Below are 15,312 nucleotides of genomic sequence, written 5' to 3' on the forward strand. Positions count from 1 at the left end.
AGACCTGCTGGTGGCGCTATAACAGGCCAAGGTGAAAAGGGTGGCATTTCTTCCTCTGCCTAGTGGGAATGTGCGTGCAAAATTTCACGGAAATCGCACACTGCGTTCATGATTTGAGGAAATTTGTTCAAAAGGGACCTATCCTGCAAACTTTGGAAGGCAATGCTAGCCATGTCAGATGGAATGTGAAATATCGGACACATCCATGTTGATCACATGACTATAGAGATACTGTATACCGATTTGCGTAAATGTGTATTACAAAACTCAGCCTCCTGGTGGCGCTCTAAAAGGTATATGTGAAAGATGCAGGGCAAAGGTTTTTCCTTGGCCTCTAGGGAGTGTGGGTGCAAAGTTTCACACAGATTGGTGCAGTTATAGCTAAAAACGTGAATCGGCCTGTTATAGCGCCACCATGGGGCTGATGTGAACGTTTTCAAGTGGCATTTCTTCCTGGGCCAAGTGGGAATCTCTGTGGAAAATTTCACGGAAATCGCATGCTGCGTTCATGATTTGAGGCATTTTGTTCATAATGTACCAATCCTGTAAACTTTGGAAGCCAATTTTTGCCAATCATGATGGAATATGGAAAATCAGACAGATCCGTGTTGATCACATGGCTATAGAGATACTATGTACCGATTTGCATGGTTTTTGGACAAAATCTGTAGGAGTAATAGCAAAAAATGTGTTTTGCAAAAGTCTGCCTCATGGTGGCGCTATGACAGGCTGATCTGAAAAATGTGGGGCAGAGGTTCTGCTGTGGCATCCAAGGAGTGTGTGTGCGCAGTTTCACAGCGACCGGGCCAACGGTGGCGGAGATTAGCTGCTCGCAGACAGAAGGACGGACACACACACGCCGACGGACGGACGGACGGACGGGGGGCAAAACATACTCTCTCGCCAGGCCGATACAAAAATGCCAGGGGGGAAAAATGAATCAATTACCAGTGAAACTGAAAAATTACAAGTGTGGTGTAATGAAAGGCTGTGGAAATGGGTGAACACACTGAATCATATAGGGTAGAAAACTGCTGCTGTACTGCTCTGTGTGGGTTCAAACTTTCAATTGCAATTCTGTAGTCAAGCAAGTGTTTTTCATCAGCTCACTGCAATATACCTTCCCTTAATGGAGCTAAAGATATCAAAATAAATAAAATAAAAGTATGGGGTCACTGAAATCGGTAGGATTTATCCTCACCGATGGCAATCGAACCTCTTCGGGACCAAAGAGGTGGATGGACAACCAAACATCGCAATTCTTTGAGCCCTGCTGCTGTTGTGGCTAAAAGCCAAAGTGGAACTTCTTTCAAATCTCAAGGGCCATGCAGGGGGCTGGTCATAAGAGCATGCCATTAAAAAAAACTGCATGGTGGGGAGAGGTTTTGGGGTGTGTAAATGTGTGTGCCCCCCCTCTCGCCCTCCCTCTATGTCCTGGCATCTCATCTACCACTGCGGTACTTTCCACTATGCCTCAATCTGGCAGTGGCTGGCAGCTCAGGCTGAACGGTCACACAGGAGCTGGTAGGGAGTTCCCTCATAGGAGGAGCAAGCCATGAGAGATACCAGAGAGAGAGAAAATAGGAGACGCATAGAAAGTGAAAGAGAGAGAGGGATGAGCATCAGAATTATCGTGCAGCTCTCCATCGAGGAATGCAGGCAGGCATGTCAGCTAGAGACCACACACACACACACACACACACACACACGCCTCAGCGAATCAGCGTCAATGAAAACATCCAATACTGCTGCAGCGCTGTAATTCACTGATAAAAAGGGATGTGCAGGATAATGGGCGAGGTCAAGCATGCCAGATTTCACATTTCAAACATTTAGCTGATGCTCTTATCCAGGGCTTCATACAGTGTGCATCCACAGAAATAAGACACAGTTCCTAGATCAACAACATTAAAAGCTAACAGTACAAGGTTCCACACACACAAACACAGATTAGCAGTCAGTCCTTTGTTTTTTAAGTAATTCGAGTGTGTTAAGACACAATCAAAAAAAGCATTGATTTATTATTAACACAAAATAGGTTAATATGTAGGAATGAATACCTCCAAAGTCTGGCTCCCCTACAATAACAGCTTGTCAGTTTCTACCAGAATATAAACTTCAGCACCGGGAACAACATTGTAGATGACTTGAAGCAGGGAGACTACACACATGGAGATGAATAGTGTCCATGAATGATAAAAGTGTCAATGAATGAACACACCAGCCAGCTGCTCTGGGCACACTCTAAGCACCCAGCCTGGTGGGGATCTGCGCTCTGAAGAGCGCACTTTTCTAGTTAAGTCATGCGCTGGGTTACTTCAGGGTCACTGCTCAGAAAACTGCTCACTCCAGAACAGACACCTACCATCAACTCCCAGTACTTGCACGACTAGCCGGTAGTAGCCGCACGCACCCAAGCCGTGCTACTCACACGCCGATTTGGCGGTGCCCCGGATCGAACCCATGACCTTGTGGTCGAAAGGAGAGTGCTCTACCGACTGAGCTACCCGGTTGTAAACTAGGGTGTTATTGGTGGTGGATACCCTTTGAGTGGGCTTACCGTCAGCTATAGCTGGTCTTTACTAGGTTAGAGCTGGAGAGAGGGTCCCTGGAGGTAAAGGGACTTACGGGCAAAGCAGATTTAGTGTTTAGGATTATGTGGTTACTAACTAAGGCCTGCACTAAAGTCAGCGGCGCTAGAAACTGGGATCGAGAATAACCATTAGTTCTTCTCTTTAGTAATAAAGTACGACTGGTTTGTATCAGACCACCCTCTTCATATTTTAATCAAGCATTACAGAGATAATGTTTAAGAAATATGCAGAGGCGAGAGAGATAGCAATGGAGAGAAATTGAGATAGAAAGAGAAATGGCAAGATGAAGAAAATAATTATAATAAAGACAGAGGAAAATGGTAAAGCAAGCGATTCTAAGACCCAACAAAAAAAATATATTTAAGGAAATACAGAGTGTGGAGAACAGGAGAGAGAGAGAGAGAGAGATGTATGTTGGCCCATCAATAATGCATGCTTCATTCAGAATCAATTAGGCCTCCGGCACACAACAACACACATCCTGCATGATGAACAGTCTGGCGTCGGCACTGGTTCAACCCCGTTGCTACAGTCGACACAAAAACCCTGGCTAATTATAGACAGGCACAGACCTAGCCACAACATAAAAGGACCAAGAAACATGCTACCTGAGGGCGCAAATTTTGCAGGGCTTTTTCCGTCTTATCGCTGGCAACAATTGAGACGTCATCGAGGCTTACTCGAGATCATCATTTGAATCACTTCATAGTTCATTCCAAGGCAGAATTTTGAAAAGCATGCTTTTAATCAATTTAATTTTTAGCCCTGATTTTGCAGGGTTTATCCGTGGTCACAAAGCTGACCCACGCATCACTAGCACACAAGTACAGCAGAACATCACATATAGATAATACTACAGCAGCTTATATGTAAAACTCCACCATCCTCTATTCCCAACCTTCAATTGTAGGTATAGATGACCATTTTGAATCATTTAAAATTTTCATGATAACTGAAACTAGGTAATTAACCATTAACCAATAAGAATACAATTTACTATTTAGGATGGACGAAGGTCTGTGACTCACTCAGTCAGAGATCGACATTATAAATGGCCCACTGGCCCGGAAGTACTATTTATATTTAAACCCTCTGGACCAGCAGAACACACCTTCCACTTGCCAGCTCAGACCAATAAAAATAATGCCTTAAAATGACAAATTATAACGCAGATTTCAGTGCTTCATTTTGGTGCCACTTAAATACCTTAGCTGTCAATTTGCCCCCTGGCGCTCCAAAACAGACATTACAAGCAAATCTAAGATGTGTGGCTGCATTTTACTCGAAAGTTTTCCGACACCAGGACATGCAACGTGTAAAAAGGGGAACAGGTCAAATTTAATGAAGCATCTGGCGAGATACACTTAAAACCAGCGATGCACACTTGCCCAGTGTCGACTGCGTGCATAATGCTCAATTTATACTCGCCGAAGGTAGCTGATCTACCCACAATGCGTTACCCACTTGTGAGCTTGTAGAGCTGCTTAATGTTGGTTATAATGCAATTTATAATAAACACTAAAGAGTCGCTGATGTAGCTGCCCTCAGTCAAGTTTTACTTCAAGTGTCCCCAGTAGTACAACATTGCACATAACAGGAATTTCAGTGCGGGATTGCACATATTTTAATTGATTCCCTCAAATTTGGCACATATAATGTAGGAGATTCCCACACAGTTTTACAGTGATGTCAATATAATACAAACGTGAATGCGGGAGTAGTGGCTGTGTCAGATGGACTGTCATCCATGCACTCTCTCCTCCAGAAACATTCAAGTCTTAGTCTACTCTGCCTCTACAAATCACTACATGCCCGCCCCTCCCCCGTGGCAAAAATAGCAGATCTATAAGCTTGGAACGCATTATGAGCATGTAGATCGGCTATTTTCAGCACATGACACCATCATATGACAAAGTAAATCAGGCTTAAACTCACCCTATCTGCCTGCTCGCCTCTTGTTGAACATTAATTACTAGGCGCATCAATCGCTCCACGTCCGAAAAGACCTTTTATGCAGCAAGCAAGCATATTTACAGCACTAGTGAAGTACATTCAATCAGTGATTTACTCTCAATATTATAGAACATTGCATAGCACGTTTGTTTTGATTTCCGGTTAGGTGACTCAAAATATGAGTGACATCAAAATAAGAGCAACAATGTATGGTGTAATATGTGTTTTGATGAAAAACTAATATTTTAATGACAAAACCGTGTAGAACTTTTGAACCGGTTTTGTTAGTATTGTTAATTGGAGTTATATACTGAAGCAAAATTGTGTTCATCATCATCAGTCAACTAGCTCATTAGCTCATTGCTTACTGCTATCTGTAGTCATTCCCCAAAGGCCCATTCTGAGTACCTTGTTTTTGACTTTGTAGACAACTAGTATTATTATCATGATCATGTGACATTTAGTGTTTTCTTCTTACAAATACAGTTTTCAGGTTGTATTTAATCTTCTGATACATTTTCAACATATAAGTTATATCGATGTATGGTTACTAAAAAAAGCACAAAACACAAGTTAAACACTACAATTTGTTGAAAATAAATAATTATATAGTGTATATCCTCCTCTGGTCGGCCGGCCGGACCACGTCACTCAGACATAACCATAAAAAAACCTGATACTCCCATATATATAGGCAGGACCACGGCCACGTCACTCTAACTCGGACATAACCCTAAACAAACCCAATATGCCCATATTAGGCAGGACCATTGCCATGTCCCTCTGACTCAAACATAACCATAAACAAACCTGATAAACCTGATACGCCCATATACAGGCATTCACTATGACTCAGACATAACTATAAACAAAATCCAATACGACCATATATAGGCACGTCACAATGACTCGGACATAACCATCAACAAACCTGATATGCCCATAAATAGGCATGTCACTATGACTCAGACATAACCATAAACAAACCCGATACGCCCATATATAGGCATGTCACTATGACTCTAGCCTGAGGCTACGAGCTCAATCCATGGTCTTGAAGGGCGGACCCAAACACAGCCGCCCGGATTTGTGCGTGGCTTCCTATTGCTTCACCAATCTATGTCCCCGCCTCCCCTCCCCTCCCCCCCTCGGCCTGTGCACGGAGCACGCTGACGTCACCAAATTTAGAGCGACGCCCCTCTGCACTCTGATTGGTTAGGAGATAACAAGGTCCAAGACCATAGTTCCTGCATGGCTCCCCCAGGCTTTTTTTCTTTTGTAACAAAAAAAAAAGCCTGGGTTTCCGAGGCTACTATGACTCAGACATAACCAAACCTGATATGCCCATATATAGGCATATATAAATATCCAGTTATCCAGAACCGCCGATTCAACCAATATGCCCATATATGGGCATGCCATTATACAGGGTATGGCCATAATGACAGCAGGGATCTCCATATGTGGGCACAAAAGAGACACGGACTGACAGATACAGAGATCTCCATATATGGGGACACAAACAGACTGATACACCGGGTACTCTGACAAAGCCCCCGACACTATGACTCAGCCATATTGATCGGAGGTGCGACGTAGGTGTGAGGGCGTGTAGCGGCCCGAACTCTAGATGTGAGGGCCGCTATACACACACACACACACACACACACACACACACACACACACGCACACGTATATACACATTTCTATATATTTTTTATTCCATTTCACTGGGGCCCATTCAAATGACCACCTGTGGGTCCTGGTATCCACTATATTGAAAATCTAATATCACTGTCTGAGAATCCCTTGAATTGGAGCAAAGCGCTGAAGTGCAATCTGAGATGCACAGCACAATGTAGGACTTTTAGTTAAAATCATTAGTAGTGTCCCCCCAATGTGTATACATGCATCCCCCCATATGAAGCATTTAAGGGGGGAATAACACAAGTAGTGAACTGCGTAGTGGCTGTCAGTCGCAGCATATGTGTGGATATCAAATCAAATATACACCTGGTGTTTATTACTGATCAAATGACTGATGATGATGATACAGTATATGACAATGTCAAAAGTTGTATGCTCAAGCAAACACCATTGCTCGTAAGTGCAGTCAATGTTCTACTAAAGTGAAAGTGTCTGTGTAAGGCATATTGCACAACACTCTATACTGCTCACCTGTGGTCATAAAAAATCTAGTATATACAAAGGTTGCAAGTTGCATATAACGATGCAATGACAATACTCCTTAAAAAACCCAGAGGGGGCAGCGCAAGCCAAAGATGTTTGTCACTGCAGGAGTGAGGACTTTTAAAGGGCAAGACCACTTTGTTAGAGGTTTGGGTTGTGTAGTTACCTTGCCATTATGTAACTCCGAAGGTGGACAAGAAATAAAAAATAATTGCTCCATTGATTAGAAATTGAAAATATGCTCCTCATTGACTTACATTGTATGCTGAAAAAGCTCTCAAAGTCACTCTTTTAGCACATAAACGGACGCAAACAAAGTTGATTCAGACAATATAGAACATCACCAAACCCAGTACTGTTTGTTTTTTTAATAAAAATGTTAACTTCCTGTTGATTTTGCTATTTTTATGTAGAAGAAAACCCGGACTGTCTGTTCAAGTTCATGCATCATTGTGGTGCTCTCAAGCCCCATAAATAGATGTTCATGCTATACATCCAGACTAAGGGTGCACTGGCTGAAGTGCCTGTATGTTCTTCCTGTGGATTAATTCTTATGTATACATTTTTAATCAACTTTAATAAAAGCGTTTCAAATTGATCTGGAAACTTTACATTTTCTGACAATATATATCTGTCAAAACATCGGTAATCGGTGGTCTGGCATCGGTCGGGCTCTAAAATTATGGACCATCCGGCACACTGGCTGGTAGGAAGAAAATGTCCCTAATCTACTACTGTAGATATGCCGTGCTGAGTGTCGTAATTGCCTCACTCATCTTGCGTTAATAATTGCGTTATTTTTGATTGATGCAAAGCTAAAACTTAAGATCATAATTTTAGTGCAAAACATACTGTTATTCTTCAAAACAAGGTATTTATTTCTCTGTGTTTACTCGTGTAAGGTAGCACCAGCACTTGCAGCTTTGTAACGTGGCGGCTGCCTCCAGGCGTCACTTTGGGCATTAGTAATAATCAGTTACAAATTTCTTAACTGTAACTGGTTAAATGGTAAGCAATGAATTATCTTATGGTGGTGTGGTGGTGGGGTTACGTACAATGCGTTCACTACACAATCCCTAACGGTGCGTTTACACATACCGAGCTCAGCATCACGCTTGATCCACTCAACGCTTGATACCTGTGGGCATGTCACAGATGCGCTTAGTGGGTGTGTCACACTTGAGATTAAAGGCACAGTATGTAACTTTGCCCTGTGTTTTTTTTGTTTTTTTAACCAATTATTTCCCTCTACAACAACAATAATCAGCCACTGCAGTAGTGTAGTGTTTACCTGTATAAACAAACACATTTCCCTCTCACTGTATTTGTAGTTTTCACGGTTTGTTTTGGTAGACAGGGATGTTTTTGGTCCTCTCAAAAACAAAAACAGTGTAAACACCAAAATACAGTGAGAGGGAAATGGGTTTCTGCAGGTTAACACCAACACACTACTCCAGTGGCTGATGACAGAATTTCTACCCAATTCAGTCCTTATACGAACACAACTGGCCCGTGTTTGGAAGAGGGAAGCCGGGCAATGGCGGGCAGGGAGTGCGATATTTGCCACCGCACATAATCCTACAGGCTAGGGCGGTGCAGCTGGGAATGTTGCATGGGAGGAGTAGGAAGGAAGGCAAAAAAGAAAAATTATTAAATGAATATAATCTATTAAATTGATCAATTTGATTAACTGTTGCAGCTCTACCTCTGACACATAGTCAGGTGCTTCTTTCACTTGAGTGAAGAGTTTCAGCAGGAAGGCATAACAACTTGGTGCGGAGGAACACGCCATCACTCCCAGTTCACTCCCTCGACCAACCTGTAGGAGTCACTGGACCAGCAGGGAATGCACACTCATCAACATGGCCAATTTAGTTTGTTAGAGCGCCCGGTCAAGCTGGAGGCACTATGCAGAATCAGGATTATGTTTTGCTACGATAGCCCTTGCTAAGTAGTAGCGATTTCTGTCATTCAAAAACAAGAAAGTGCCTTCCCTGGAAATCATCTTTCTTTATATCCTATTGGGCCACCCCTATACTTGTAATAAGCTCCCGTTATGTTCAAAGCAATTTGTCTAATAATACACATGGGTATTTAAGCTACCATTGGTCGATTTAAATCATTGCAATGTATTTTCTAATTAGGGATACTTTTTCACAAATTATAGGCAACTCTTCCTCTGCGTCTTGTCTAAAATGAATTATAAACATACTTATAAAGCATTATAACACTATATAATTATAGTTATTATTACACCAAGACATTTTGGGCAAGGATTATAGCGTATTAATAATAATAATAATCATAGTTCTAATACATTATAATAATTTTTGCATATATGTACTAATTGCATTATAGCGATTTTAAGTCAATGTATGTGGTCAATGGGTGCCAAGTCTACCATACCTGCTCTGACAAAAAAAGGATAGTCATTTTGTATTCACCTTATCAAACGGAGTATTTACCTTAATGTGAACGGTGCACGCATCTGAAACGGACATTCTCCTGTTCATGCTACATGTGTGAACGACCAACACCGGACAATGTCCCGAACTGATATTTTCCAGTGTTCATATGAGAAAGCTAGCCTGGTAAACCCTCCCTCCGGAAATCTCAATTCCATTTCATTTCAGGAGTGAGTCTGGCCTGATCCGCCTGTCTGCAATATTGGCTGTGCTGGAGTTGGGCGGGAGTAATACCGTTGACTGACAACCCCTTCAGCCAATGATAATTTTTCCCCTTCAGCCAATCAGCAGTTCACCAGTCTTAATGTGACGCGACGGGACTTTTGAGACAGCCATACCCAAAATGGGTTGCCTTTTTCGGGTACAATGGTGTCACTGCCCGCCCCTACCGGTTCTCTAATTATTTTTTTTTAAATAGGCTTTGTCATGATTAATTGACCACATATATGAAGTTAAACAACTAAATTCTATCCAAACGATATCTTATAAGTAAATTCCGTGCCTCAAAATAGAAGTTAGAGAGCTTTTTGAAGTAAAAAAATAGCGGAGAATTGGCCGCACAAGAAAAAGATGGCTGCCGTTCGTGTTTTGGGCTCACTCGAACTCGCCACATGATTGGCCAACGTAAGCTGTCAATCACAGAACAATGAGCGACGACGCTGATAGGCGCGGCCGTTTGGCATACACAGCCAATATTGCAGAGAGGCGGTTCATGCCAGACTCACTCCAGGAATCAAATAGAAATGAGATTTCCGGAGGGAGGGTTTACCAGGCTATGAGAAAGCGGCTTAAGTGGAGCAAAATCTGTGAATTGGCACTGAGGCTAATTTTCTTATTATAAAAATAAATGCTCGTCTTTCTCAGGCAAATTATTCTGCTGCTGTGCGGGCTTGAAAAAGTCACATGCATGGGAATCGTCCACTTCATTCAAACAAATAAATAAATCTTAGTATTAGTGTAACTCCTCCCCATGTTTTATCACATTTCATATCACAAAATATTTGACATTTAGTGAAAAGTCCAAGTGGTTTCTGGTTTGCACCGTTTCCATGATTTCCATGATCCGTGGTTACTATTCAGTAACCACTGTTGTGCAACAGAAGGAAGCATTAGGCACCTGGAAAAATAACATCCATCAAGGTGGATTAAAGTAGTCACTAAGAAAGGTATATATTGACATTTTCTTGGCTGAGTAAACCTCGACAGTACACACACATAACATCTAAGGTGCAAGAACCTGGCTTTCATTATATTTCTTAACCCTTACTTACTGATGTGTTTCGTTAATTTACTGCAAGGACAAAAGTACCTCAATATACAGTGACAGTACTGTGCAAAGTAAGGCCATGTCATGCTCATGAGTGACATTGGACTATTGTAAGACTGAGGGCTTAGAGGTTTACCACACCGGTAACCAAGGCTGACCTTTGACCTGGCTGATCTTCATATACCAAGCTCTTCTATTTGTTGCTGCCTGCCTGTGTGTGTGTGTGTGTGTGTGTGTGTGTGTGTGTGTGTGTGTGTGTGTGTGTGTGTGTGTGTGTGTGTGTGTGTGTGTGTGTGTGTGTGTGTGTGTGTGTGTCTAGATTCATTAGGTCAATACACTTCGGTAGGGCTCTCATGATAATGACATTTTACTTGACAATCAATTGTCATATAGTGATTGCGATTAATGATTTAATTGTGTTTTTGGCATTGAACATTGGAAAATATAAATAAACAATACATTCATCTTAGGCTTTGTAAACAAACATTGCACATGGCAGAACTGAAATACACAAAGAAATATTAAATCTAATAAGAATATATCTTAATATATCTAAATAATATTTTTTTCAGTTGAGTGTTCTTCTGTCGACACAGTGCACGCGTGTTCTTCTACCTGCCTCACTCCTTTCCTCACAGTAAGGTATTGCAGGAACACAGGCTTCCCCCCTCCTCCACAGACAAATATGTCTGCCTCCCTCCAGACAACCTGTCAAACAGTCTAGACCTTACAGACAGACTAGTTTGCACAAACATCTAGTTACACGTCTTCTTTCTGCTTCTGAAGACATCATCTGTCACCTCCCGCTGGGTAACATAGCCTAGTAGTGTGTGTGTGTGTGTGTGTGTGTGTGTGTGTGTGTGTGTGTGTGTGTTTGGGAGATGGGGGGCAGATGGGTAGAGGGTCCCCGAGTAGTGAAGTGCAAATATGAAAATATTTACTCCCGCTGGGCTAATCCCCTCAGCCATTTCTATCCCTGAGTTGGGCTTACTTACAAAGGCTTTATAAGGGGCCTTGATAATACTAAGTATGCTAGCAATACTTAATTCTTATGCATTTACCTAGAAATGATAAGAGTCAAATGTAAACATAATCCCATCCTATAAGAAAACATGCTCTCTGCCTTTCCCTTGACAGCTCAACAGATTTGACTAATGTCAAACAATCATTGCCACTTGTGCCGTGGCAATTCCGTTAAATCCACAATCAGTCATCACTGTCTGATGTTCTGAAACATTTGCCATGATTACCAATTGCATAGCATTGCTTTCACCAGCATGTTACCCCTGAGATATAATTGACATGGATAGAATACTACCCTGGTGATGGATGATGGTCACCTGCCAAAGTAGCTGGTAGATTGGCCAATGTGCTCCAACAACGATAGAATTTACCAGCATTTGGCTCTGAGGTTCGGCAATAAATTCTCACCCCTGGCCCCAGTGTGAGCCAAGGTAGACACCAGGCTGCTGAGACTGCAGCAATGCAATATATCCAGGAAGCAAAGCGAAATTCAGTCAGAATGAGTGGGCTGCTTGCGAGCAACAGTGGTAGGCTTATCCTCCCTGAGTGGATCATGACTTCTGCTTGGTGGAGGTTGGTCGCCGCTGCTTTTATCTCTTTTACCACGGTTCCATCTGTATGTGGGTGGCGCTTGATTGCTAGGCAGCATATGGTCCCTTAGTATCAGATAATTCAGCTACATGCTCAAGCAACTGTAACCTCTCACCTCCTCTCAACCTTCACCAACAGTTGAGCCATTCTGACAGGCCGCAAGTTCTTCCTATAGTGGTCTATATGGGAACTCTTGCACGCGTGACTGAATTACTGACATGTTGGGTTATAAAATTATTAATATATGGGTTGCTGAATATATGGGCTAGGGCCTCAATTCTAGACGCCTGGTCTGTCTAACTAATGAGGCCCTGGCCACTGGGCTATTTTGACACAATCTGAGCCCCGTTGTATTAAGTAGTCAGCTCGTCTCCTATACAGTTCAGCGAGTTATTAATTATGTCAGCTTCCCTATGAGGCTTTTAAATAGGCTCGGCCTATTCATTTGGCACACAAGGCCAGACCTGCCAATGTATGTGTATGCAATATGCATAGATGTGTTGCAACTATCAACAGAGCGCCATGCTGTGCAGAAATCCTTATAGGGGGGTAGATGGATGGAAGTGTTGCCCAGGGGAAATGTGAGGGCACCTGGGTGGTGGATGGAACTGTTGCCCAGGGGAAATGGAATGGCACTGGCATATAAAACCAAACATATAGACATAGCCTACGCTATGATCTTGGTTTGTTGATAGCTGGGACGGACGTCTAAAATGTGTCACTGTTAACCTGTATCTTAAAGCTAAAGCTTATTTTCGGTGGTGGCCTCGTTTTGAATAGGACTGTAACTTAAGTAACGTTACCCTATGCCGAGAAGGGATAAGAAGCGTATATCTGGGACATGGGCTTTACTGTCTGTCAGCTCACCGTCGTATATACTCGGTCGTACGACGCTATCGCGCGCCGAATATCGCCGATCTACAAGCTCACAGCGTGTGGCGTCCGCAACACGGTGTGAGCTTGTAGATCGGCGATTTTCGGAGCTTGACAGCGTCGTAGCATTGTATTCTAGCGAGTGAGAAGCGTTTCCTCTTCGCCACAGGGCGGTATTTTATGTTGTCGCGTGTTCAAAACGGACTACCAACGCAGCCCTGCGCGAAAAGCGAACTGTCAAAACATGACATTACTGTTGGAATAATACTTCAGTCTCGCGGCCGTGTCGCTTTTCAGTTGAAAAGACGTCATATTTGTCGAGCGACGGTCGGGCGAATAATGTATAAATTAGCCATTATTCGACACATTTCTGACACGGGCCTTTCGCCTCTGCCCACTCGTGTAGTTTTTATCAGCTGGCGGGTGAAAATAATAAAAACAAGTCGTTTTTTCTTACCATCTTGCCGGTTGGATGATGAAATCCAGAGGACGTTAACGAAAAAAGGCGATTACCAAAAAAAACAGTGTCTTGAAAGGCCGCAGCTGTAGTTAGAAAAAAAACTCAAAATACGGCGGTAGTGTTTTAAATTAAAGGGCTCGTCGTAGATTTATTCCTCCAGCTTCTGACATACATACACACACACACACTCCCTCCCTCTCTGAGCTCCTTTACCGACGCTTTCACTGCAGTGGCACAGGGAGACCCGTTGGGAGGGGACAGTAAGCGGAGGAGGCTCGGTTTGTCAAGGAGGTGGTGGTGGAGGGGAGGGAGGGAGAGAGAGGAGGCAAAGGGGGAGGTGCAGCCGTACAGTACATCCGGGAACTCTCGGTCTATCGTTATTTATTTTTTCTTCCGTCGTAGTAGTCCAGGGTTGCCATGTCCGCTTATTATAAGCAACTATGGGCTTGTTTTTCTGTGTAGCTGCTTGAAAATATTGGTGGTTGCGTTTTTTTCTTCTTTCTGAAGTGTAGTTGCTTATTTGGCCTGTTTCCTAATGTCTTTTAAACCATTGGTTCTTAAACATTTACATGTCAAGGACAACGGCCCATTAATATGTATTTATACAATATTTTATGCCAGGGATTCCCATACTGACAAGATTTGTGTTGTTAAAATGTTTCAAAAAATATTCCACATTCCACATTTTTCAAATTTTCTTCAAGATTTGTTTTGAAAATATCAGATCTACAAGCTCACAGCCGATCAACAAGGATTGCGACGCGTTGTGAGCTTGTAGATCGGCTATTTTCAAATAGCCACTTTACCGTAGGTTAGGGGCTCATGTAGCCTAGTCGCTTCTTTTGGGACCTGTTTGCTTATTTCTCTCGCAAAACCTGGCAACACTAGTAGTGGTACAAACTGTTTGTGTACGTGCACCACTCAGTGGAGGTCGAGGTGTAGCGCGGCAGTAAACTCCAACGTAGTTTACTTTACGCCGAAGTTTACGATCTATGCAATGCTGTGACAGTAACCCCACCCCACGCCCCACCCACAGGTTCGCCTCACATTTTCTTGCGTCTTTCGGACTGTGACAAATACATTTTGATTTTGTATTGGAAACAGCGACTAGAAATGCACTGCGTCACATTACTGCTTGAAGATGACCTTAACCCCGCGTCACCAGGCTTAATTCAGTTCTAATATATCGAGGAGACCCTGAGGATTTGATCTACATCATGTAGATTCATAACGGCGAGTTCGCTGAAATGGCAAGACAGCGACCTCTTGAGTCACATAATTCGATAGGTTAATAATATTGGTGTAATGTAGTTCTCTAGTCACTCAGGAGGGTGAACATCATCCTACCTATGGATTATCTGTAGCAGTGGTTCTCAAACTTTTTCATGTCAAGGACCCCTAAATCAATATGTAATTGTCCGTGAACCCCCATCTGAAAATGTTTTGTGCTAGGGACCCCGCATACAAGATTTGTGTTGTTAAAATGTTTCAATAATATTCCATATTTTCCACAATTCTTCAATATTTTTTTAAATTTGCAGATCTACAAGCTCTGCTATTTTCAAATATCTGATGTAGGGTTAAATTGATTAAACAGATTGTTTATGCTATGTGTCCCCTTCAAGGACTCCTGCGGGTCCCGGACCCCACTTTGAGAACCACAAGAAAGAAGGTACACTGGATGATTGGAGTTGCTGGCAGTTTTAGAGAACAGCTCTAGTGACAATTCTGAGAACTGTCTCTATAACCACTTTAACCACTGTGGATGTATTTACAGTAGCTGGTTTGACACCCAGTCTATGAGTCGAAGTGTCACTGAGCAAGATTACCCCTAACTGCTCCCAAGGTGTTGTATTAATACTAGCACTTCCCCACTGCTCCTATATAGAATTGGGT

The 15,312-nt window shown here is 42.7% G+C and overlaps 1 protein-coding gene across 1 annotated transcript in view; it reads right to left on the reverse strand.

Moving 5' to 3' along the window:
* LOC308100888 (calcineurin subunit B type 1) overlaps nt 1-13,696 on the reverse strand; it is a 43,279-nt gene extending 29,583 nt beyond the window's left edge. The window contains exon 1 of the mRNA XM_080450056.1: nt 13,414-13,696. Coding sequence (XP_080306182.1) covers nt 13,414-13,416 — 3 coding nt within the window. The 5' untranslated portion in view covers nt 13,417-13,696. The remainder of the gene's footprint in view (nt 1-13,413) is intronic.
* Nucleotides 13,697-15,312: the final 1,616 nt, after the last annotated feature.

Source organism: Gymnoscopelus braueri, assembly GCF_963280865.1.
Source record: "Gymnoscopelus braueri genome assembly, chromosome: 14".
Classification (NCBI taxonomy): domain Eukaryota; kingdom Metazoa; phylum Chordata; class Actinopteri; order Myctophiformes; family Myctophidae; genus Gymnoscopelus; species Gymnoscopelus braueri.